Source organism: Engystomops pustulosus, chromosome 2, assembly GCF_040894005.1.
Source record: "Engystomops pustulosus chromosome 2, aEngPut4.maternal, whole genome shotgun sequence".
NCBI lineage: Eukaryota > Metazoa > Chordata > Amphibia > Anura > Leptodactylidae > Engystomops > Engystomops pustulosus.
Window position 1 is genome coordinate 14,690,122 of NC_092412.1, and position 26,294 is coordinate 14,716,415.

Genomic DNA, 26,294 nt, shown 5'->3' on the forward strand with positions numbered 1-26,294 from the left:
ATTATAGGTGTATTACAGGACAGTATGCACTCTCCTGCAGGGGGCGCTATTATCTGTGTATTACAGGACAGTATGCACTCTCCTGCAGGGGGCGCTATTATAGGTGTATTACAGGACAGTATGCACTCTCCTGCAGGGGGCGCTATTATAAGTGTATTACAGGACAGTATGCACTCTCCTGCAGGGGGCGCTATTATCTGTGTGCACTCTCCTGCAGGGGGCGCTATTATCTGTGTGCACTCTCCTGCAGGGGGCGCTATTATAGGTGTATTACAGGACAGTATGCACTCTCCTGCAGGGGGCGCTATTATCTGTGTGCACTCTCCTGCAGGGGGCGCTATTATAGGTGTATTACAGGACAGTATGCACTCTCCTGCAGGGGGCGCTATTATAGGTGTATTACAGGACAGTATGCACTCTCCTGCAGGGGGCGCTATTATCTGTGTGCACTCTCCTGCAGGGGGCGCTATTATAGGTGTATTACAGGACAGTATGCACTCTCCTGCAGGGGGCGCTATTATAGGTGTATTATAGCGAGGCATGGTGCCCGGCCTTAGGCTTCTATGGGGAACAGTATTTGCAGAGAGCACAGAGCACAGCAGGGTGAGGACACGCCCCAAGTACAATCCTGGAATATAAATCCATATTTCACGGACCTGCAAAAAGGTTACACCTCTCTCCAGGGACAATACATAGCACTTGCTGCAGTCTCAGGGTCACCCCTGCTGATGGTTTCCCCTGTCACCCGGATTACGTAAACATATTTCAGTGCACAACAAGGTTAAGCGCACTTCCCAATCCACTTCCCTGCTCCTGTTGTGCTGAGATATATCCCGGGACATGGCGCAGCGCCCCCTGCTGGCACTCACCTTGGACTCCCAGTCTCTCAGCATCTTCTTCAGCTCCCCTTCGCGGGCGTAGTCCAGGGGCGCGTGCCCCATCTCATTCCTCTGCATGGGGTTGGCACCTGGGGACAAGACATGAGGGTCACAGGGTGCAGCAATCCCCTCCCTCTGCTAAGCCACAGCTTGCTGGTTCATAAATACTGACCCTTGCATAGTAAGGGCCGTGCAGGGTTTGCAGAAAGATGGGTGACATAAGCAATAGGCTGTAAGCCTAGGATTAGATACATGAGGACTTGTTACAATGTATCAGTGCAGTGCTATATGGTTAGAGGACAAGAGAGATGTTAGTGAGGACTGACTACATGTGGACTTGTTACAATGTATCAGCGCAGTGCTATGAGGTTAGAGGAGAGACACTAGTGATGATTGTTTGCACTGCACTGATACATTGTAACAAGTCCTCATGTATCTGATCCTAACAACACTCACTAATGTCTCTCTAACCTCATAGCACTGAACTGATACATTGTAGCAAGTCCTCATGTATATAGTCCTATGAGGTTAGAGGCGAGACATTAATGCGGACTTGTTACAATGTATCGGTGCAGCGCTCTTAGCATTGGACTAGATATAATTGTAGCACTCCCAGTCTAATCTCCCTCTGCATCCTGATACAATGCAACAAACCCCCAGCTCTCAGCAGCGAACAAAGATCCACAAGACGGAAGAATTGAGACACAAAGTGATGTGTAACGTCCAGGACAAAACAATAAGATTTGGGGGTTTAGTCTCATTTTTCTCCGGTGTCTGTGATATTGATTGCTCGGGGCGACCTCCCCCCCCCGGCAGTGTGAGGGTTAAGTGTCGGGGATATAGAGGCCATTGATCAGAGGCCGGAGTGGCCGGCGTGTGACGGATAGGAGCGCGCGGTGTTAACGTGTCCCCGGCCGCCGGCTGATGACAGCCCAGAGGCCGCACATCTATCCTGCGCGCCGCTCATCCCGCCATCGATCCAGGCCCCGCTCCAATATTAGCTTAATCCCCTGTTAATGCTTCTGACGACTTGACTAATTGCAGCAATAATTGATAGGACCTGACCGCAGCGAGGAGGGGGGGGGGGGGGGGTCATCGATTCGCCTGGCGCACCACCGGCAGACGTCTGATATTACACCTTCATAAATAAGACGTGTCATCAGCCGCCAGAACACCCCAGCCATCTACCACTACCAGCATGCCTGCAAGTCAGGGGGCTGGGAAAGCTGGGTGACGTCCCAACCTGACTATTTGTAATGTTACGCTCTTTGTGTCAGTCACAACTGCACTTCTGACATCGCATTCCTGAACCAGGAGGCACAGGATGAACAGAGCTATGGCCATAGAATTCCTGAATCAGGAGGCACAGGATGCACAGAGCTAAGGGGACAGTATTCCTGAACCAGCAAGATCAGGATGAATAAAACTATTGACATTGCATTCCTGAACCAGGTGGCACAGCAGGATGAACAGAGCTATGGGCACAGTATTCCTGAACCAGCAAGCTCAGGATGAACAGAGCTATGGGCACAGTATTCCTGAACCAGCAAGCTCAGGATTAACAGAGCTATGGGCACAGTATTCCTGAACCAGCAAGCTCAGGATTAACAGAGCTATGGGCACAGCATTCCTGAACCAGGTGGCACAGCAGGATGAACAGAGATATGGGCACAGTATTCCTGAACCAGCAAGCTCAGGATGAACAGAGCTATGGGCACAGTATTCCTGAACCAGCAAGCTCAGGATTAACAGAGCTATGGGCACAGTATTCCTGAACCAGCAAGCTCAGGATGAATAAAACTATTGGCATTGCATTCCTGAACCAGGAGGCACAGGATGAACAGAGCTATGGACACAGTATTCCTGAACCAGGAGGGACAGGATGAGCAGAGCTATGGGCATAATATTCCTGATCCAGGATTCAATAAAATTCCAAGAGAGATAAAAATCTTCCCCTTATTTAACCTGATCCTGATAATCCAGTGTACAACAAAACAATAGTCCCTGAGCGGGAGGGTGTCATGGGGGTCTATAGTGGGTGCCGTGTACCACACCCATCCCCTGGTTACATACCTATATCATCACCCCACATACATTATACACAGAAATACCGGCACCCTTACTCCAGTACTGGATAGTTAAGGACATTAAACTGGAATGTTATAAACCTATTCCGGATTACCTGGGGAATAATCCTATTCCGGATTACCTGGGGAATAATCCTATTCCGGATTACCGGGGAAATAATCCTATTCCGGATTACCGGGGGAATAATCCTATTCCGGATTACCGGGGGAATAATCCTATTCCGGATTACCGGGGGAATAATCCTATTCCGGATTACCGGGGGAATAATCCTATTCCGGATTACCGGGGGAATAATCCTATTCCGGATTACCGGGGGAATAATCCTATTCCGGATTACCGGGGGTATAATCCTATTCCGGATTACCGGGGGAATAACCCTATTCCGGATTACCTGGGGAATAACCCTATTCCGGATTACCTGGGGAATAACCCTATTCCGGATTACCTGGGGAATAACCCTATTCCGGATTACCTGGGGAATAATCCTATTCCGGATTACCTGGGGAATAATCCTATTCCGGATTGTCGGGGGAATAATCCTATTCCGGATTACCTGGGGAATAATCCTATTCCGGATTACCTGGGAAATAATCCTATTCCGGATTACCTGGGGAATAATCCTATTCCAGATTACCTGGGGAATAATCCTATTCCGGATTACCTGGGGAATAATCCTATTCCGGGATACCAGGGGAATAATCCTATTCCGGGATACCAGGGGAATAATCCTATACCGGGATACCAGGGGAATAATCCTATACCGGGATACCTGGGAAATAATCCTATACCGGGATACCAGGGGAATAATCCTATACCGGGATACCTGTGAAATAATCCTATTCCGGATTACCTGGGGAATAATCCTATTCCGGATTACCTGGGGAATAATCCTATTCCGGATTACCTGGGGAATAATCCTATTCCAGATTACCTGGGGAATAATCCTATTCCGGGATACCAGGGGAATGATCCTATTCCGGGATACCAGGGAAATGATTCTATTCCGGGATACCTGGGAAATAATCCTATACCGGGATACCAGGGGAATAATCCTATTCCGGGATACCTGGGGAATAATCCTATTCCGGATTACCTGGGGAATAATCCTATTCCAGATTACCTGGGGAATAATCCTATTCCGGATTACCTGGGGATTAATCCTATTCCGGATTACCTGGGGAATAATCCTATTCCGGATTACCTGGGGAATAATCCTATTCCGGATTACCTGGGGAATAATCCTATTCCGGATTACCTGGGGATTAATCCTATTCCGGGATACCAGGGGAATAATCCTATTCCGGGATACCAAGGGAATGATCCTATTCCGGGATACCAAGGGAATGATCCTATTCCGGATTACCTGGGGAATAATCCTATTCCGGATTACCTGGGGAATAATCCTATTCCGGGATACCAGGGGAATAATCCTATTCCGGGATAACTGGGGAATAATCCTATTCCGGGATACCAGGGGAATGATCCTATTCCGGGATACCAGGGGAATAATCCTATTCCGGGATACCTGGGAAATAATCCTATTCCGGGATACCTGGGAAATAATCCTATTCCGGGATACCTGGGGAATAATCCTATTCCGGATTACCTGGGGAATAATCCTATTCCGGATTACCTGGGGAATAATCCTATTCCAGATTACCTGGGGAATAATCCTATTCCAGATTACCTGGGGAATAATTCTATTCCGGGATACCAGGGGAATGATCCTATTCCGGGATACCTGGGAAATGATCCTATTCCGGGATACCAGGGGAATGATCCTATTCCGGGATACCAGGGGAATAATCCTATTCCGGGATACCTGGGGAATAATCCTATTCCAGATTACCTGGGGAATAATCCTATTCCAGATTACCTGGGGAATAATCCTATTCCGGATTACCTGGGGAATAATCCTATTCCAGATTACCTGGGGAATAATCCTATTCCGGGATACCTGGGGAATAATCCTATTCCAGATTACCTGGGGAATAATCCTATTCCAGATTACCTGGGGAATAATCCTATTCCGGATTACCAGGGGAATGATCCTATTCCGGGATACCAGGGGAATAATCCTATTCCGGGATACCTGGGGAATAATCCTATTCCAGATTACCTGGGGAATAATCCTATTCCAGATTACCTGGGGAATAATCCTATTCCGGATTACCTGGGGAATAATCCTATTCCAGATTACCTGGGGAATAATCCTATTCCGGATTACCTGGGGAATAATCCTATTCCGGATTACCTGGGGATTAATCCTATTCCGGGATACCAGGGGAATAATCCTATTCCGGGATACCAAGGGAATGATCCTATTCCGGATTACCTGGGGAATAATCCTATTCCGGATTACCTGGGGAATAATCCTATTCCGGGATACCAGGGGAATAATCCTATTCCGGGATAACTGGGGAATAATCCTATTCCGGGATACCAGGGGAATAATCCTATTCCGGATTACCTGGGGAATAATCCTATTCCGGGATACCAGGGGAATAATCCTATTCCGGGATACCAGGGGAATGATCCTATTCCGGGATACCAGGGGAATAATCCTATACCGGGATACCAGGGGAATAATCCTATACCGGGATACCTGGGAAATAATCCTATACCGGGATACCTGGGAAATAATCCTATTCCGGGATACCTGGGAAATAATCCTATACCGGGATACCAGGGGAATAATCCTATACCGGGATACCTGGGAAATAATCCTATTCCGGGATACCTGGGAAATAATCCTATACCGGGATACCTGGGAAATAATCCTATACCGGGATACCTGGGAAATAATCCTATTCCGGGATACCAGGGGAATTATCCTATTCTGGGATACCTGGGAAATAATCCTATTCTGAATTACCAGGGGAATAATCCTATTCCAGATTACCAGGGGAATAATCCTATGCTGGATCACTTAATGCTGCGTTATCAAGGGGGCTAACTCAATGTTTAATTACCGGATAAATAATCCAGTTCTGGATTAGTAGGAAAATAGTCCTGTAATGGATTATTGGAAAAATAATCTCATTCCGGATTCCCAGGGGAATACTCCTATTCCACATTCCCAGGGAAATAATCCTATTTCAGCTTTCCAGGAGAATAATCTTATTCTGTATTACCAGGAAATTAATCCTATTCTGGATTACAAGCAGAATAATCCTATGGATTAGCAAGGGAATAATTGTAAACTGGATCATGAAGGGACTAACCAATACTGGATTACCCGGAGAATAATCCTATTCTGGATTACCATAATCTGGCTCAGGTGAAGCCTGGTGTAGCCCCAGTTATTGCTTGCAGAGAATCTGCTGATGATTCAGAAATTCCGATAATCCGGCACATCCCTGAATAAACACTAAATAATCAGAATTTACAGGATTTCTTCATATAATGGCGGCAGTCAGGGGCTTCGGTGACATGCCGGGGACCACATCACTCTGCAGATTGGGGGGTGGACAAGACAATGGTGTCCTGTGCTGGGGCTCCGCAGGGTTAATTGGCGGAGGATCAGGCAGCCCATTGTGCTCCAGCCCAGGGGTCTACAACCTCCAGACCCCTTAATAGAGGGGGTAATTAGTCACCACCCACAGCGAGCGCCTGTGTGATGTGTGGTGGGGGGCACCTGGTGCGCCCCCCCCCAGGCTGGGAGCATCTTATAATATTTGATAAATGAGGCGCTGCTCGCTGCCTGCGCTGGAGAAGGTCACTCATTGGGGAAATATGTTTCTGTCGCTGCTATTGAAAAAAGTTTATGGCGGTGACAGCCCCACATTACTCACGTTTTATTAACTCCGTCCTGCTCACTATTTGTCTTTGCGATTTCGTGGCTTCCGGGGTCCCTGTCAATAGCCCCTGTTAGGGTCCTGCATCACCGCAGCTGCTCACCACCTCCACCCGCCCGAAAGTCAATATCCTGCAGAGATCGGGGGCTTTTACCTCTAATATCTAAAAATAGCTCAAAAACACAAGCCAGATTCATCTTCTATTCATCTGCACCTGGGAAAGCTGGGTGACAACCAATATGGACACCATTCAAGCTCCTACACTGGTCAAATTCCATCTCTTCTACAACCCTGACTTACACTTTGCTGTACAGCAGCACATCCTCTAGCCCCATAGTGCCATCTCTAAAAGGCACTCAGGAGCCTTGAAAAGTTGGGTGAAGACTCCTTTTGCAGACCATATTAAAGACCGGTTACTCAGCTTTCCCAAACATTGACAGGTTTTAACCTGATCTGCTATTGAGGAGCTGTAGAAATCTGGGTGATAACTATTAATGTCAAAATTTAGGCTTGTCACCCACCTTTTCACAACTCCTGAACGGAAAATTGGGAAGAGATTTATTAGGTTGATTTGCTGGTCAGGACTTCAGAATAGTTGGGTGATGGCGGCCATGTCGCTGAATTGATACACAATCTGATCAGATTACTACATAATATGACTTATTGGCTCTTCAGGAGTTTAGGAAAGCTGGGTACTAACCAATATGGCCACCAAAAGAGCACCTACAACCGTAACACTTTGCTCTGCCCCTATACTATTACTAATGGAGCCTTGAAAAGTTGGGTGGTAACCTCTGTTGCGGCTGAGATTAAATATTAGTCAAATGTTGCCATGTTCTATTCAGATCTGCTATTCAGGAGTCTCAGAAAGCTAGGTGATGACCATTAGAATCAAAAATAAGGTTGAGAAACATTTTGTGGCCCAGCTTTTCCCAACTATGGAATGGCGAATCAGGAAAATAATTATTAAAGTTGATTTGCTGCTCAGGACTTCAGAAAAGCTTGATGATTTCACCTGTAGGGTTTGCGAGAGCCACCATATATCTGAACTGAACTCTCTATATAACCAGGCTTAATGACTGTGTGAGACTCCGGGAAAGCTGGGTCTGTAATATTCGTGAACTGATGAGATCACTACACAACAAGGATTGCTGGCTTTTCAGGAGTCTGGGGAAGCTGGGTGATGACTATTTTTGCAGCTCGTATTTAAGTTCAGTCACTCAGCTTTCTCACATGTTGCCATGTTCTGGCATGATCTGCTATTCAGGAGCCTTCGAAATCTTAGGGTCAAAACTAAGGTTCAGGAACGCGTTGTGGCCCAGCTTTTCCTAACTCCGAAATGGAAAATCAGGAAGGGAATTATTGGGATTTGCTGGTCAGAACTTCCAAAAAAGCTGGGTAACTAGCTGTCCATATTCCTGAACAGATACACAATCCGAAGCTCAGGACACTGGGAAAGCTGGGTGACATCCCCAGTGGTTTAATAGCAGCCATATTCCTGAATTCATCAGATCACTACATAACTAGGCTTACTGACTGTTCAAGAGACTGGGAAAGCTGGGTGACACCTTCTCTGGCATGTGAGAGGGTCCGTATTCCTGAATTCATCAGATCTGTACATAACTAGGCTTATTGACTGTTCAGGAGTCTGGGAAAGCTGGGTGACACATTCTCTGGGGTGTGTAAGGGGGTCCATATTCCTGAATTGATCAGATCACTACATAACTAGGCTTACTGACCATTCAGGAGTCTGGGAAAGCTGGGTGGCAGTCTTATTGGTTGAAAAGCAAATATAATAAAAATAACAGGAAGCCATAGGTGAGGGGCTTCTACTTCCTGCACTTCCAGCAGGGGGCGTCCTCTTATGTGCCCACTACAACTCCCAGCATGCCCTGACAGCCGGTGTAATGAGTGGAGGCAGCGGTGGCTCGTCTCCTGGCGGCCATGGCGGTTATAAAACCCGTATTGATTCTTTCTGTGGAGCAGTAAATTGCGGCCGCGATGATTAAAACCATATAAAGCCGGGAGCGGAGCGAGGCCGCCGAGTGACTCCAGCTTAACCCCTGCACTGCCACAGATATGCATTAATATTATAGATTTATCCAAGCTATCTCCCCAAAAAATGGCGCCGATAGCGACCAATCATAGCAAAGCTTTTGTCTTACCAGAGCAGTTTAGGAAAAGTAAAATGTGCTCTGATTGGTTGGAAACCAGTGTCTCTGGTAAGTGTGTTTATTTTTCTGTCAATAAACCAATCAGAGCTCAGCTTCCATATTCTCAACTTCTCAGGAAAAATGAAATCTGAACTCTGATTGGTTGTTATTGGGAACACAGACAGTGTTACCCGAGGACATTACTGACCACAGCAACCATTCAGAGACCAGCTTACACTCTGAAACCGCTCTGTAAAAAATAAGAGCTGAGCTCTGATTGGTTGTTATGGGAACAAAGAATTACCAGGGAACCTGGCCAATAGCAACCAATCAGAGACTAACCTGCATTTCTGAAAGTGCCCTGGAAAAATGAAAGCTGAGCTCCGATTGGCTGTTATGATAAACACAACCATGTTCTCTGGTAGAGGGGTCTTGATGGCTGACAGCGTCCAATCAGAACTCATCTTTTGTTTTGCCATAGAAATTTCGGAAACGCAAGCTGTGATTTGATTGGTTGTTATGATCAGTAAGTCCCCATTCACAGTGTCTCTGGTGCCTAAAGCAACCAATCAGAGCTTACTCATTAGGCAAGCATGGGGACATTCTTGTTTATATTCCAATCTCCCGGGCGCTGCAGAAAATGATAGAACTTTATAAATAAAACTTTTGTACAGACGTCCCCGGGGCAGTGTGATGGCGGCCATTAGTGGATGAGCCCCAGCATCTGTCAGGATATGAGAAGGTTTCACACGCACTGGAATCCAGGTTAACCAGTCTGGGCCATCTGTAGGTCTAGACACCTGGGGGGGGGGCTCTGTGTATTGATGCAGGTGAAGCGCAGCAGATAACAGAGGGGTAAACACCCCCGGGGGCCTCCATCTGTCCCCCCCAGGTAACCCTCCGCTCTCCATTCTCCTGTGGAACGGCACTGACTGGGTTAATGCTCTGCCGTGTCTGGTCATGCGCAGGTCACAGAGTCCATCAAAGGTCAAGTGAATCATTGAGAGACCCCCACGTCCCCCCAGGCTGCCTCTACACAGCTGACTGTTTAAGTGGCCGGTTAATGGCTCCTGCCCCTGAGGATGAGCAGGTGCCCCCGGGGCACACAGGCAGGTGGAGAGGAAGCCCGGGACAATGGGGAGAGGGCTCAACCAAGCGGCACCTGAAGAAAACACTCAAAGTGCTGAGGAAATGGAAGAGAATAACCTCTGAGAGGTGCCCCAGACAAGTAGTGATGCCAGCCCCGAAAGTGCCCTCTGACCTCCGAGAGGAGCCCCAGACATGTAGTGATGCCAGCCCCGAAAGTGCCCTCTGACCTCTGAGAGGTGCCGCAGACAGTAGTGATGCCAGCCCCGAAAGTACCCATACAGAAGCCATGGCAGTACTTAGAGAGTAAAAGATGGGGGGATGACCCAAGTAGTGATGGTGCCAGTCTGGGCAGTGCCCAATAGAGAAGTCCTGGCAGTGCTCAGACAGTAGGAGATGGCAACCAGTGACCTTGAGAGGTGCCCAGGTATGTAGTTATGATGCCGACCTGACCAGTGCCCATACAGAAACCATGGCAGTGCTCAGAGAGTAGGAGATGGCAGCCAATGACCTCTGAGAGGTGCCCCAGACATCTAGTGTTGATGCCAGCACAGAGTCTACACAGAAGCCCTGACAGAGCTCAGAGAGCATGAGATGGCAACCAGTGACCTTGGGAGCTGCCCCAGACATGTAGTGATGGTGCCAGTTCTAGCAGTGCCCAATACAGAAGTCCTGGCAGTGCTCAGACATTAGAAGTGGTCAGCCAGTGACTCCTGAGAGGTCCCCAGACATGTAGTTATGATGCCGACCTGACCAGTGCCCATACAGAGGCCCTGGCAAGGCTCAAAGAGTAGGAGATGGCAACCAGTGACCTTGGGGGGGGGGGGGGGGGAGGAGGAGGAGGAGGGGGGTGATAGACATGTAGTGATGGTACCAGCCTGGGCAGTGCCCAATACAGGAGGTACCCAGATATGAAGTAATGGTGCCAGTCTGGGCAGTGTCTACAGAGAAGCCCTGGCAGGGCTCAGAGTAGGAGATGGCAGTCAGTTACCTCTGATAGGTGCCCCAGACAGGAGGTGGCACATGCCCATATCCACATAGTATGCATAACTCACCGCCCTCCAGTAGAGCTTGTGCCGTCCCATAGTCATCCATCAGCACGGCGTAGTGCAGAGCGGTGCAGCCACGGAAACTGGCGCGGTTATTCAGCCGGTTACTGAACTCATCCTCCCGGGTCACTAGGACTACAGAGAGAGAGAAGAAAGATGATAACCCTCAATAGCTCCAACATAACCTTCATCATCCACACCATCACTTCCATCATCATCACCCCCCCATTACATCACAAGAAGATAAACACTAAACAAAGATTTAACATTTCATATTTTACATGAACCTTAATTTTTCTGCTGCTCTGTATATTTTGGGGGATTTGAGGGATCTTGCTTGTTCCTCACACTAGGTGGCGCTGCAGCCAGGGGCAATTACACTATGTTCATCATCAGGATCATTACGAGAGAGCGCTGACACGACATGAACATTAACCAGTGATTGGAGTGGAAGCGGCTATTATCCTCCTGCCCTGGGGCTACTTGTCCTCTGACCTTTAATCTCTGCAGGTCGAACACCCGGGGACCCCAGGACGGAATGAAAAAAGGGAAGATAGTGAGGAATAAGGACAACAGCGCAAAATATTCTTTACAGTCAAAATGAAAAAAGACAATGAGGATGAAGTGGCTGATAACAGGGAGTAATAGATTCCAGGGGGTCTCTATCTCATGCTACAGGTAATCATGTACTTGTGAAATCAGGCAAGACAGATTTAACCTCTGGGGGGGCGCTCTCTGGGGACCCTGTCATCATCTGGTACCAGGTTAGTTACACGGGTGGGTGACCAGCAGCCGTACACAGACCTCCCTGCTGCAGAGCGTCGCTCCACAGGTGCTAATCAATGATAACCACCCACCTAAAACTACATATACACCTGCCCGAGGCCATGCTCTGCAGAAGGAAAGTGCCCCCTGCTGGGCAATCAATATAGACAACAGCTCAGCTCCACACACAGCTTTCCAAGGCTCCTGAAAAAAACAGATCTACCAGTGATTCAGAGATATGAAAATAGATGAAGTATAAGTAGACTAATTTAGTATTCAGAATTCTGGGAAAGCTGGGTGACACATCACATCTATATCATGTCCCAGACACCTTAACAAGAAGGCAAGGGAGAGGGGAGACCAGATTGTGTCAAATATATCATACAGGACTCTGGGAAAGCTGGGTGACTCCCAATGGAAACTGAGATGGCAGCCATATCATTAATTAAGATTTCCTTAAAAAAGAGGACTTAAAGCGTATAACTACAAAAGTATTCAAATGTACCATTTAGGACAATGGGAAAGCTGGGTGACCGAAACGGGCACAATAAATCAACCACTATTACAGTAAAGCAAGGCTCTGGAAAAGCTGTGTGAACCTCCTTGGGAAATGGAAAGGCAGCCATATCTCCCACACAGCTGATCCTGATGCTGATGCTGATGGTCTTAAAGGGCCAGGAGACATAATGCTACAAAAATTACATATACCATTCAGGACCCGAGGAAAGCTGTGTTCACCTCCATTGAAGCTGCAAAGGTAGCCATGCTACTCACCCAGCTTTCTCTGATGCTACAGGTCTTAAAGGGCCAGGATACTCAAGAATACAGAAATGACAAACATACTGTTCAGTATTTTGGGAAAGCTGGATGCGTATGCCTGGAACAGCAGCCATTTTGGCCACCCCGGGTCTTAAAGGGCCAGTAGGCAGTGTGAGCAGATGAGACAGTATGACTGTACATATGATGGAGCGCAGTGTCGGGGAGGGTCCCTGGTGCAGTCTGTGCGCCCGGTGTCAGGGAAGATGAATCTGAGACACTAGGCAGGAGAGCAGTAAGGAGATTAAAGTCTTATTATGAGCGGCGGCGCCCCCTCCTGTGTGACAGCTCAGTCATCATCTGTAAGGAATACCGGAGCGCCGATTATGATGGCAAACTCGATAAAGCGTCAGGGGGAGCAGCGCCGAGCATCCATCACCGGGACGCCTCGCCCCATCTGCCGCATACATATCTGCTCAGGATTTTATGAAATAGAAATATGTGCGGAGGGCGAGGAGGGGGGCGCAGCAGAGCCGGGCCCAGGAGCTGACAATCACATGCAAGGAGGGTTATTACATGGGATCCCAGAATATCTCCAGTGTCCACTAATGGACAACATCTTATCCCTTGTATCACTGCTGGAGTGTAATAAGATGTGATATCAGCCCCTCCTCTTATATCACTGCTGGACTGTAATAAGATGTGATATCAGCCCCTCCTCTTATATCACTGCTGGGCTGTAATAAGATGTGATATCAGCCCCTCCTCTTATATCACTGCTGGACTGTAATAAGATGTGATATCAGCTCCTCCTCTTATATCACTGCTGGACTGTAATAAGATGTGATATCAGCTCCTCCTCTTATATCACTGCTGGACTGTAATAAGATGTGATATCAGCTCCTCCTCTTATATCACTGCTGGACTGTAATAAGATGTGATATCAGCCCCTCCTCTTATATCACTGCTGGACTGTAATAAGATGTGATATCAGCTCCTCCTCTTATATCACTGCTGGAGTGTAATAAGATGTGATATCAGCTCCTCCCCTTATATCACTGCTGGACTGTAATAAGATGTGATATCAGCTCCTCCTCTTATATCACTGCTGGAGTGTAATAAGATGTGATATCAGCTCCTCCTCTTATATCACTGCTGGACTGTAATAAGATGTGATATCAGCTCCTCCTCTTATATCACTGCTGGACTGTAATAAGATGTGATATCAGCCCCTCCTCTTATATCACTGCTGGACTGTAATAAGATGTGATATCAGCTCCTCCTCTTATATCACTGCTGGACTGTAATAAGATGTGATATCAGCCCCTCCTCTTATATCACTGCTGGACTGTAATAAGATGTGATATCAGCTCCTCCTCTTATATCACTGCTGGACTGTAATAAGATGTGATATCAGCTCCTCCTCTTATATCACTGCTGGACTGTAATAAGATGTGATGATATCAGCTCCTCCTCTTATATCACTGCTGGAGTGTAATAAGATGTGATATCAGCTCCTCCTCTTATATCACTGCTGGAGTGTAATAAGATGTGATATCAGCTCCTCCTCTTATATCACTGCTGGACTGTAATAAGATGTGATATCAGCTCCTCCTCTTATATCACTGCTGGACTGTAATAAGATGTGATATCAGCCCCTCCTCTTATATCACTGCTGGACTGTAATAAGATGTGATATCAGCCCCCCCTCTTATATCACTGCTGGACTGTAATAAGATGTGATATCAGCCCCTCCTCTTATATCACTGCTGGACTGTAATAAGATGTGATATCAGCTCCTCCTCTTATATCACTGCTGGACTGTAATAAGATGTGATATCAGCCCCTCCTCTTATATCACTGCTGGAGTGTAATAAGATGTGATATTAGCCCCTCCTCTTATATCACTGCTGGACTGTAATAAGATGTGATATCAGCCCCCCCTCTTATATCACTGCTGGACTGTAATAAGATGTGATATCAGCCCCTCCTCTTATATCACTGCTGGACTGTAATAAGATGTGATATCAGCTCCTCCTCTTATATCACTGCTGGACTGTAATAAGATGTGATGATATCAGCCCCTCCTCTTATATCACTGCTGGACTGTAATAAGATGTGATATCAGCCCCTCCTCTTATATCACTGCTGGACTGTAATAAGATGTGATATCAGCCCCTCCTCTTATATCACTGCTGGACTGTAATAAGATGTGATATCAGCTCCTCCTCTTATATCACTGCTGGACTGTAATAAGATGTGATATCAGCCCCTCCTCTTATATCACTGCTGGACTGTAATAAGATGTGATATCAGCCCCTCCTCTTATATCACTGCTGGACTGTAATAAGATGTGATATCAGCTCCTCCTCTTATATCACTGCTGGACTGTAATAAGATGTGATATCAGCCCCTCCTCTTATATCACTGCTGGACTGTAATAAGATGTGATATCAGCCCCTCCTCTTATATCACTGCTGGAGTGTAATAAGATGTGATATCAGCCCCTCCTCTTATATCACTGCTGGACTGTAATAAGATGTGATATCAGCCCCTCCTCTTATATCACTGCTGGACTGTAATAAGATGTGATATCAGCCCCTCCTCTTATATCACTGCTGGACTGTAATAAGATGTGATATCAGCCCCTCCTCTTATATCACTGCTGGACTGTAATAAGATGTGATATCAGCCCCTCCTCTTATATCACTGCTGGAGTGTAATAAGATGTGATATCAGCTCCTCCTCTTACATCACTGCTGGACTGTAATAAGATGTGATATCAGCCCCTCCTCTTATATCACTGCTGGAGTGTAATAAGATGTGATATCAGCTCCTCCTCTTATATCACTGCTGGACTGTAATAAGATGTGATATCAGCTCCTCCTCTTATTACGCTCCAGAACTATTATAAGCAGCAGTGTTTAGGGTTCTGGTTCGGTTCTGAATAGTTGCAGTTTCTATTTTAAGTCCCGGGTGACAGAAATTATTACTGACCACGAGACACACGCGGCGTTTTGCGGACATTATATCGCTCTCTTATTACGCACTATCCTGGAGATGGAGGGGGTCTCGCAGCTTGGGTGGTGCTCGGTGACTGATCGGATCCGTCGTCTCGCATTTGACAAGTATCAGATTATTCAGCGGTAAAATAAAGAGCCATAAAGCGGCGGCAGCGCAGCATTACCATAATAATCACCGCTCTGCGCGCCGGGGAAAGCTTTATTTACAAAGACGAGAAGGCGGCTGTCAGGGATATTATAGAGCGCAGCGCGACTGCAGGGGCCGATACTCACTGCCGCAGGGTCACACCAGGACGGGGTCATATACCACACTCCAATCACATCCAAAGCTGCGCCCAAAAACTCTGCTGGATTGCTTGGCTTGAACTGCCAAATCACTTTGCAGCTTTGGTTGTGACTACAGGAGGTTACATAGGATGACAACAATACAATAGTCAGTGCAATGAATTATGGGAACTAGGCTACGCTGATTGGACTAGGACTGCTGCTTCGGTTGTGACAAGAGTAACAGATATGATGTTTAAGACCACAAGTATCAGAGCAATGCATTATGTGAACTAGGCTACGCTGATGGGAGATTGCAGCTCTGGGAGTGACTAGAGTATGAGACATGATATTGTTTGAGATCACAAGTGTCAGAGCAATGCATTATGGGGACTGTAGTAACACTGTGGCTGCAGCTCTGGGTGTGAGTAGAGTACGTTACCTTCCAGCGAGTGCATGTTCTTCTGCTTGGCCACATCGTAGACGCTGGAGAAGTCATCCCCGAGGTTTGGGTCGGCTCCGGCGCGCAGCAATGATCTGACGACGCTGTGGTGAGAGAGGACAGGAGGGTCAGAGGAGCTGATAATCCGCTAAATATATTATATCTATATAAAATCAGAAAATCCAGGGCTGCGGCACGGCCTGGTGGGAGAAATATTTTCTGTGTTTGACTTCTGCTTCAGTCACATCTAGAGCTGCATCAACAATCCTGCTGGCTCCAGGGAGTTATTCACAGCCTCCACGAAAGACATTTTAATTTATACTCCTATAGTCACATCCAAACCTGTACCTACCGTTCTGCTGGCTCCAGCGTCATCTACACTTGTCACATCCAAAGCTGTACCTACCGTTCTGCTGGCTCCAGCGTCATCTACACTTGTCACATACAAAGCCGCAGAAATGCCATCATCTGTCGGTAGTCACCATCTGCTGCACGGCATTGTGGATGATGCAGAATTGGGACAGCAGCTTAAGATGTGACTGGAGCATAAGATCTAATATCTACTGCCCATGATACATAGACTGCAGCTCTGGGGGTGAACGGGTGATGAGCTCTAACATTGAAGCTGAATTGTGATTGCAGTTCTGGATGTGACTAGAGTAGAAGAGTTCATAGTAAACCAGTATTACAACTGCAGCTCTGGAAGGGACTGGAAAATAATATCTGATATAAAACCAGAAAATTGACTGCAGCTTTGGATGTGACTGGAGTGTAAAAGTTCAAATATTACCTTTAGCTTCTCTATGAATTGCAGCTTTGGCTGTGACTTGGGTATAAGACAATAGTATTTAGAATGACTGCAGGTGTCCGGGACGTGTGCCCCATTCTCATAGGACTGGAAATCAGGGCAGGTAATAAGCCCCTCGTATAGGGGGGCCATGGGGGGCACAGGGCCGGCCACGCTCCGCTATTGATCCCACTATAGAGGGATGGAGACGAGGGGTCCCCCGTGTAACTTAGTCCAGTGATGGGCAGCTGGGAGCACTCAACCAAGAGCCCTTTACAGAGGGACAGTCGGCTGTGACCTTGGGGCGTGACCATGAATGTCTTCCTGTAATTACCCCTACCAGGAGGATATGAGGGGCAGCGCGGAGGAGGGGGTGTAGTCACAGAGGGGTCAGAGCGCCCATGCTGACCCCTGACCACTGCTGGCTATGATAGAAAGGTGTCAGGACACACAGGACATGGCAGCTCGCTGTGTATGGGGGGTGTAGTCACAGAGGGGTCAGAGCGCCCATGGTGACCCCTGACCACTGCTGGCTATGATAGAAAGGTGTCAGGACACACAGGACATGGCAGCTCGCTGTGTATGGGGGGTGTAGTCACAGAGGGGTCAGAGCGCCCATGCTGACCCCTGACCACTGCTGGCTATGATAGAAAGGTGTCAGGACACACAGGACATGGCAGCTCGCTGTGTATGGGGGGTGTAGTCACAGAGAGGTCAGAGCGCCCATGCTGACCCCTGACCACTGCTGGCTATGATAGAAAGGTGTCAGGACACACAGGACATGACAGATCGCTGTGTATGGGGGTGTAGTCACAGAGGGGTCAGAGCACCCATGCTGACCCCTGACCACTGCTGGCTATGATAGAAAGGTGTCAGGACACACAGGACATGGCAGCTCGCTGTGTATGGGGGGGTGTAGTCACAGAGGGGTCAGAGCGCCCATGCTGACCCCTGACCACTGCTGGCTATGATAGAAAGGTGTCAGGACACACAGGACATGGCAGCTCGCTGTGTATGGGGGGGTGTAGTCACAGAGGGGTCAGAGCGCCCATGATGACCCCTGAACACTGCTGGCTATGATAGAGAGGTGTCTGGACACACAGGACATGGCAGCTCGCTGTGTATGGGGGGTGTAGTCACAGAGGGGTCAGAGCACCCATGCTGACCCCTGACCACTGCTGGCTATGATAGAAAGGTGTCAGGACACAGGACATGGCAGCTCGCTGTGTATGGGGGTGTAGTCACAGAGGGGTCAGAGCGCCCATGCTGACCCCTGACCACTGCTGGCTATGATAGAAAGGTGTCAGGACACACAGGACATGGCAGCTCGCTGTGTATGGAGGGTGTAGTCACATAGGGGGTCAGAGCACCCATGCTGACCCCTGACCAATGCTGGCTATGATAGAAAGGTGTCAGGACACACAGGACATGGCAGCTCGCTGTGTATGGGGGGTGTAGCCACAGAGGGGTCAGAGCGCCCATGCTGACCCCTGACCACTGCTGGCTATGATAGAAAGGTGTCAGGACACACAGGACATGGCAGCTCGCTGTGTATGGGGCGTGTAGTCACAGAGGGGTCAGAGCGCCCATGCTGACCCCTGACCACTGCTGGCTATGATAGAAAGGTGTCAGGACACACAGGACATGGCAGCTCACTGTGTATGGGGGGTGTAGTCACAGAGAGGTCAGAGCACCCATGCTGACCCCTGACCTCTGCTGGCTATGATAGAAAGGTGTCAGGACACACAGGACATGGCAGCTCGCTGTGTATGGGGGGTGTAGCCACAGAGGGGTCAGAGCGCCCATGCTGACCCCTGACCACTGCTGGCTATGATAGAAAGGTGTCAGGACACACAGGACATGGCAGCTCGCTGTGTATGGGGGGTGTAGTCACAGAGGGGTCAGAGCGTCCATGCTGACCCCTGACCACTGCTGGCTATGATAGAAAGGTGTCAGGACACACAGGACATGGCAGCTCACTGTGTATGGGGGGAGCAGTCACAGAGGGGTCAGAGCGCCCATGCTGACCCCTGACCACTGCTGGCTATGATAGAAAGGTGTCAGGACACACAGGACATGGCAGCTTGCTGTGTATGGGGGGTGTAGTCACAGAGGGGACAGAGCACCCATGCTGACCCCTGACCACTGATGGCTATGATAGAAAGGTGTCAGGACACACAGGACATGGCAGCTCGCTGTGTATGGGGGTGTAGTCACAGAGGGGTCAGAGCGCCCATGCTGACCCCTGACCACTGCTGGCTATGATAGAAAGGTGTCAGGACACACAGGACATGGCAGCTCGCTGTGTATGGGGGGTGTAGTCACAGAGGGGTCAGAGCGCCCATGCTGACCCCTGACCACTGCTGGCTATGATAGAAAGGTGTCAGGACACACAGGACATGGCAGCTCGCTGTGTATGGGGGGGTGTAGTCACAGAGGGGTCAGAGCACCCATACTGACCCCTGACCACTGCTGGCTATGATAGAAAGGTGTCAGGACACACAGGACATGGCAGCTCGCTGTGTATGGGGGGTGTAGTCACAGAGGGGTCAGAGCGCCCATGCTGACCCCTGACCACTGCTGGCTATGATAGAAAGGTGTCAGGACACAGGACATGGCAGCTCGCTGTGTATGGGGGGTGTAGCCACAGAGGGGTCAGAGCGCCCATGCTGACCCCTGACCACTGCTGGCTATGATAGAAAGGTGTCAGGACACACAGGACATGGCAGCTCGCTGTGTATGGGGGGTGTAGTCACAGAGAGGTCAGAGCACCCATGCTGACCCCTGACCACTGCTGGCTATGATAGAAAGGTGTCAGGACACACAGGACATGGCAGCTCACTGTGTATGGGGGGTGTAGTCACAGAGAGGTCAGAGCGCCCATGCTAACCCCTGACCACTGCTGGCTATGATAGAAAGGTGTCAGGACACACAGGACATGGCAGCTCGCTGTGTATGGGGGGTGTAGCCACAGAGGGGTCAGAGCGCCCATGCTGACCCCTGACCACTGCTGGCTATGATAGAAAGGTGTCAGGACACACAGGACATGGCAGCTCGCTGTGTATGGGGGGTGTAGCCACAGAGGGGTCAGAGCGCCCATGCTGACCCCTGACCACTGCTGGCTATGATAGAAAGGTGTCAGGACACACAGGACATGGCAGCTCGCTGTGTATGGGGGGTGTAGTCACAGAGGGGTCAGAGCACCCATGCTGACCCCTGACCACTGCTGGCTATGATAGAAAGGTGTCAGGACACACAGGACATGGCAGCTCACTGTGTATGGGGGCTGTAGTCTCAGAGGGGTCAGAGCACCCATGCTGACCCCTGACCACTGCTGGCTATGATAGAAAGGTGTCAGGACACACAGGACATGGCAGCTTGCTGTGTATGGAGGGTGTAGTCACAGAGAGGTCAGAGCGCCCATGCTGACCCCTGACCACTGCTGGCTATGATAGAAAGGTGTCAGGACACACAGGACATGGCAGCTCGCTGCGTATGGGGGGTGTAGTCACAGAGGGGTCAGAGCACCCATGCTGACCCCTGACCACTGCTGGCTATGATAGAAAGGTGTCAGGACACAGGACATGGCAGCTCGCTGTGTATGGGGGGGTGTAGTCACAGAGGGGTCAGAGCGCCCATGCTGACCCCTGACCACTGCTGGCTATGATAGAAAGGTGTCAGGACACACAGGACATGGCAGCTCGCTGTGTATGGGGGATGTAGTCACAGAGGGGTCAGAGCGCTCATGCTGACCCCTGACCACTGCTGGCTATGATAGAAAGGTGTCAGGACACACAGGACATGGCAGCTCGCTGTGTATGGGGGGTGTAGTCACAGAGGGGTCAGAGCGCCCATGCTGACCCCTGACCACTGCTGGCTATGATAGAAAGGTATCAGGACACACAGGACATGGCAGCTCGCTGTGTATGGGGGGTGTAGTCACAGAGGGGTCAGAGCGCCCATGCTGACCCCTGACCACTGCTGGCTATGATAGAAAGGTGTCAGGACACACAGGACATGGCAGCTCGCTTTGTATGGGGGATGTAGTCACAGAGGTGTCAGAGCACCCATGCTGACCCCTGACCACTGCTGGCTATGATAGAAAGGTGTCAGGACACACAGGACATGGCAGCTCGCTGTGTATGGGGGGTGTAGTCACAGAGGGGTCAGAGCGCCCATGCTGACCCCTGACCACTGCTGGCTATGATAGAAAGGTGTCAGGACACACAGGATGGGCTATGGATGGGTCTGGGTTATCACATCTAATGTAAAAGAAGAATTTGCTGCAGCTCTGGATGTGTACAGAGCATGAGTTTTTTTAAAATAAAAGAATTAGAACTGCAGCCCTAGATATAACTTATAGTGACAGCAGCTCTAGGTGTGAATGGAGTATAAAATTCTATGTTAAGTCAGATCACTGCCTACAGCTCTGGATGTGACCGGAGTAATCTAGGAGCAGAATCCTGAGCTCTAACAGAGAATACGATGTATATAGTAAGAGACGTTGATACATTGTATCATTGCTTTACATTACACAAAGTATGTGATGGGGGGATAGCAGAGACATCCTGGGGGGCACAGACTGTGTCACCCCCCTGCGGCCATTGTTGACCCTTCCCGGGCAGAGATCAGAGGGTCCGGGGCTCCTCTCCGCTGGGGTTTCCACGTCTCCTCCACTTGGGTTCTGCTCCGGCGATCACCTGGAAGAGTCAATAGTGTTGGGGGCTCAGGGCGGCCATTGTCCTCGTCCACGGTAACAGGATGAGCAGCCGGACATGAAAGCAAAACAAACACGGAGAGGGAAAGCCTCTTACAGCCGCCCTTGAGGGCCTCCGCCTGGCATTGAGCTTGTCAGGGGATGTGACGCCTATGGCTATGATAGAAAGGTGTCAGGACACAGGACATGGCAGCTCGCTGTGTATGGGGGGTGTAGCCACAGAGGGGTCAGAGCGCCCATGCTGACCCCTGACCACTGCTGGCTATGATAGAAAGGTGTCAGGACACACAGGACATGGCAGCTCGCTGTGTATGGGGGGTGTAGTCACAGAGAGGTCAGAGCACCCATGCTGACCCCTGACCACTGCTGGCTATGATAGAAAGGTGTCAGGACACACAGGACATGGCAGCTCACTGTGTATGGGGGGTGTAGTCACAGAGAGGTCAGAGCGCCCATGCTAACCCCTGACCACTGCTGGCTATGATAGAAAGGTGTCAGGACACACAGGACATGGCAGCTCGCTGTGTATGGGGGGTGTAGCCACAGAGGGGTCAGAGCGCCCATGCTGACCCCTGACCACTGCTGGCTATGATAGAAAGGTGTCAGGACACACAGGACATGGCAGCTCGCTGTGTATGGGGGGTGTAGCCACAGAGGGGTCAGAGCGCCCATGCTGACCCCTGACCACTGCTGGCTATGATAGAAAGGTGTCAGGACACACAGGACATGGCAGCTCGCTGTGTATGGGGGGTGTAGTCACAGAGGGGTCAGAGCACCCATGCTGACCCCTGACCACTGCTGGCTATGATAGAAAGGTGTCAGGACACACAGGACATGGCAGCTCACTGTGTATGGGGGCTGTAGTCTCAGAGGGGTCAGAGCACCCATGCTGACCCCTGACCACTGCTGGCTATGATAGAAAGGTGTCAGGACACACAGGACATGGCAGCTTGCTGTGTATGGAGGGTGTAGTCACAGAGAGGTCAGAGCGCCCATGCTGACCCCTGACCACTGCTGGCTATGATAGAAAGGTGTCAGGACACACAGGACATGGCAGCTCGCTGCGTATGGGGGGTGTAGTCACAGAGGGGTCAGAGCACCCATGCTGACCCCTGACCACTGCTGGCTATGATAGAAAGGTGTCAGGACACAGGACATGGCAGCTCGCTGTGTATGGGGGGGTGTAGTCACAGAGGGGTCAGAGCGCCCATGCTGACCCCTGACCACTGCTGGCTATGATAGAAAGGTGTCAGGACACACAGGACATGGCAGCTCGCTGTGTATGGGGGATGTAGTCACAGAGGGGTCAGAGCGCTCATGCTGACCCCTGACCACTGCTGGCTATGATAGAAAGGTGTCAGGACACACAGGACATGGCAGCTCGCTGTGTATGGGGGGTGTAGTCACAGAGGGGTCAGAGCGCCCATGCTGACCCCTGACCACTGCTGGCTATGATAGAAAGGTATCAGGACACACAGGACATGGCAGCTCGCTGTGTATGGGGGGTGTAGTCACAGAGGGGTCAGAGCGCCCATGCTGACCCCTGACCACTGCTGGCTATGATAGAAAGGTGTCAGGACACACAGGACATGGCAGCTCGCTTTGTATGGGGGATGTAGTCACAGAGGTGTCAGAGCACCCATGCTGACCCCTGACCACTGCTGGCTATGATAGAAAGGTGTCAGGACACACAGGACATGGCAGCTCGCTGTGTATGGGGGGTGTAGTCACAGAGGGGTCAGAGCGCCCATGCTGACCCCTGACCACTGCTGGCTATGATAGAAAGGTGTCAGGACACACAGGATGGGCTATGGATGGGTCTGGGTTATCACATCTAATGTAAAAGAAGAATTTGCTGCAGCTCTGGATGTGTACAGAGCATGAGTTTTTTTAAAATAAAAGAATTAGAACTGCAGCCCTAGATATAACTTATAGTGACAGCAGCTCTAGGTGTGAATGGAGTATAAAATTCTATGTTAAGTCAGATCACTGCCTACAGCTCTGGATGTGACCGGAGTAATCTAGGAGCAGAATCCTGAGCTCTAACAGAGAATACGATGTATATAGTAAGAGACGTTGATACATTGTATCATTGCTTTACATTACACAAAGTATGTGATGGGGGGATAGCAGAGACATCCTGGGGGGCACAGACTGTGTCACCCCCCTGCGGCCATTGTTGACCCTTCCCGGGCAGAGATCAGAGGGTCCGGGGCTCCTCTCCGCTGGGGTTTCCACGTCTCCTCCACTTGGGTTCTGCTCCGGCGATCACCTGGAAGAGTCAATAGTGTTGGGGGCTCAGGGCGGCCATTGTCCTCGTCCACGGTAACAGGATGAGCAGCCGGACATGAAAGCAAAACAAACACGGAGAGGGAAAGCCTCTTACAGCCGCCCTTGAGGGCCTCCGCCTGGCATTGAGCTTGTCAGGGGATGTGACGGTGCCACACACGAACTCAGCGCACGGGTCGTGCCGCTCGAGAGCGGATATCCCCCCATTGTCCCCCCGGCCGTAATCCTGTGTTGGTCCAAGTCATTTGCCTCGTCTTTGTCACTTATGAACTTGCAACATCAAAAGTCAGCAGTGCGGATTGTCTGCGGCGGCCCCCAAATTGGATTTCTATTCAGGCGACTCATTGGATCTGGTCAGGGGGGCGGCAAACACTGGAGAGGGAGATGATCACCCTGGGAACCGCGCAACATGGAGGCCAAAACCTGGAGATACTGCAGCAGGGGAGGAGGATGATAGCGCGTGCAGCACATGGGACCGAACCTCACGGGTGACAAGTACATGGAGGACAGCGGCACCCCTGCCTGCGCGGACCCTCTACCCCGCCAGCCGTGCGGACCCTCGCGGCCTCTCTGACCTGACGGCTCTGGCCCCCGCGGCCTCTCTGACCTGACGGCTCTGGCCCCCGCGGCCTCTCTGACCTGACGGCTCTGGCCCCCGCGGCCTCTCTGACCTGACGGCTCTGGCCCCCGCGGCCTCTCTGACCTGACGGCTCTGGCCCCCGCGGCCTCTCTGACCTGACGGCTCTGGCCCCCGCGGCCTCTCTGACCTGACGGCTCTGGCCCCCGCGGCCTCTCTGACCTGACGGCTCTGGCCCCCGCGGCCTCTCTGACCTGACGGCTCTGGCCCCCGCGGCCTCTCTGACCTGACGGCTCTGGCCCCCGCGGCCTCTCTGACCTGACGCCTCTGGCCCCCGCGGCCTCTCTGACCTGACGCCTCTGGCCCCCGCGGCCTCTCTGACCTGACGCCTCTGGCCCCCGCGGCCTCTCTGACCTGACGCCTCTGGCCCCCGCGGCCTCTCTGACCTGACGCCTCTGGCCCCCGCGGCCTCTCTGACCTGACGCCTCTGGCCCCCGCGGCCTCTCTGACCTGACGCCTCTGGCCCCCGCGGCCTCTCTGACCTGACGCCTCTGGCCCCCGCGGCCTCTCTGACCTGACGCCTCTGGCCCCCGCGGCCTCTCTGACCTGACGCCTCTGGCCCCCGCGGCCTCTCTGACCTGACGCCTCTGGCCCCCGCGGCCTCTCTGACCTGACGCCTCTGGCCCCCGCGGCCTCTCTGACCTGACGCCTCTGGCCCCCGCGGCCTCTCTGACCTGACGCCTCTGGCCCCCGCGGCCTCTCTGACCTGACGCCTCTGGCCCCCGCGGCCTCTCTGACCTGACGCCTCTGGCCCCCGCGGCCTCTCTGACCTGACGCCTCTGGCCCCCGCGGCCTCTCTGACCTGACGCCTCTGGCCCCCGCGGCCTCTCTGACCTGACGCCTCTGGCCCCCGCGGCCTCTCTGACCTGACGCCTCTGGCCCCCGCGGCCTCTCTGACCTGACGCCTCTGGCCCCCGCGGCCTCTCTGACCTGACGCCTCTGGCCCCCGCGGCCTCTCTGACCTGACGCCTCTGGCCCCCGCGGCCTCTCTGACCTGACGCCTCTGGCCCCCGCGGCCTCTCTGACCTGACGCCTCTGGCCCCCGCGGCCTCTCTGACCTGACGCCTCTGGCCCCCGCGGCCTCTCTGACCTGACGCCTCTGGCCCCCGCGGCCTCTCTGACCTGACGCCTCTGGCCCCCGCGGCCTCTCTGACCTGACGCCTCTGGCCCCCGCGGCCTCTCTGACCTGACGCCTCTGGCCCCCGCGGCCTCTCTGACCTGACGCCTCTGGCCCCCGCGGCCTCTCTGACCTGACGCCTCTGGCCCCCGCGGCCTCTCTGACCTGACGCCTCTGGCCCCCGCGGCCTCTCTGACCTGACGCCTCTGGCCCCCGCGGCCTCTCTGACCTGACGCCTCTGGCCCCCGCGGCCTCTCTGACCTGACGCCTCTGGCCCCCGCGGCCTCTCTGACCTGACGCCTCTGGCCCCCGCGGCCTCTCTGACCTGACGCCTCTGGCCCCCGCGGCCTCTCTGACCTGACGCCTCTGGCCCCCGCGGCCTCTCTGACCTGACGCCTCTGGCCCCCGCGGCCTCTCTGACCTGACGCCTCTGGCCCCCGCGGCCT

The 26,294-nt window shown here is 51.4% G+C and overlaps 1 protein-coding gene across 4 annotated transcripts in view; it reads right to left on the reverse strand.

Annotated features, from left to right (window-relative positions):
- CLPB (ClpB family mitochondrial disaggregase) overlaps positions 1 to 26,294 on the reverse strand; it is a 77,081-nt gene that overhangs the window by 42,031 nt on the left and 8,756 nt on the right. For all 4 annotated transcript variants that reach the window (XM_072133777.1, XM_072133776.1, XM_072133778.1 and 1 more), the window contains exons 4-6: positions 16,302 to 16,405; positions 11,058 to 11,186; positions 870 to 967 (exon numbers count right to left, since the gene is read on the reverse strand). In XM_072133777.1, coding sequence (XP_071989878.1) covers positions 870 to 967; positions 11,058 to 11,186; positions 16,302 to 16,405 — 331 coding nt within the window. The remainder of the gene's footprint in view (positions 1 to 869; positions 968 to 11,057; positions 11,187 to 16,301; positions 16,406 to 26,294) is intronic.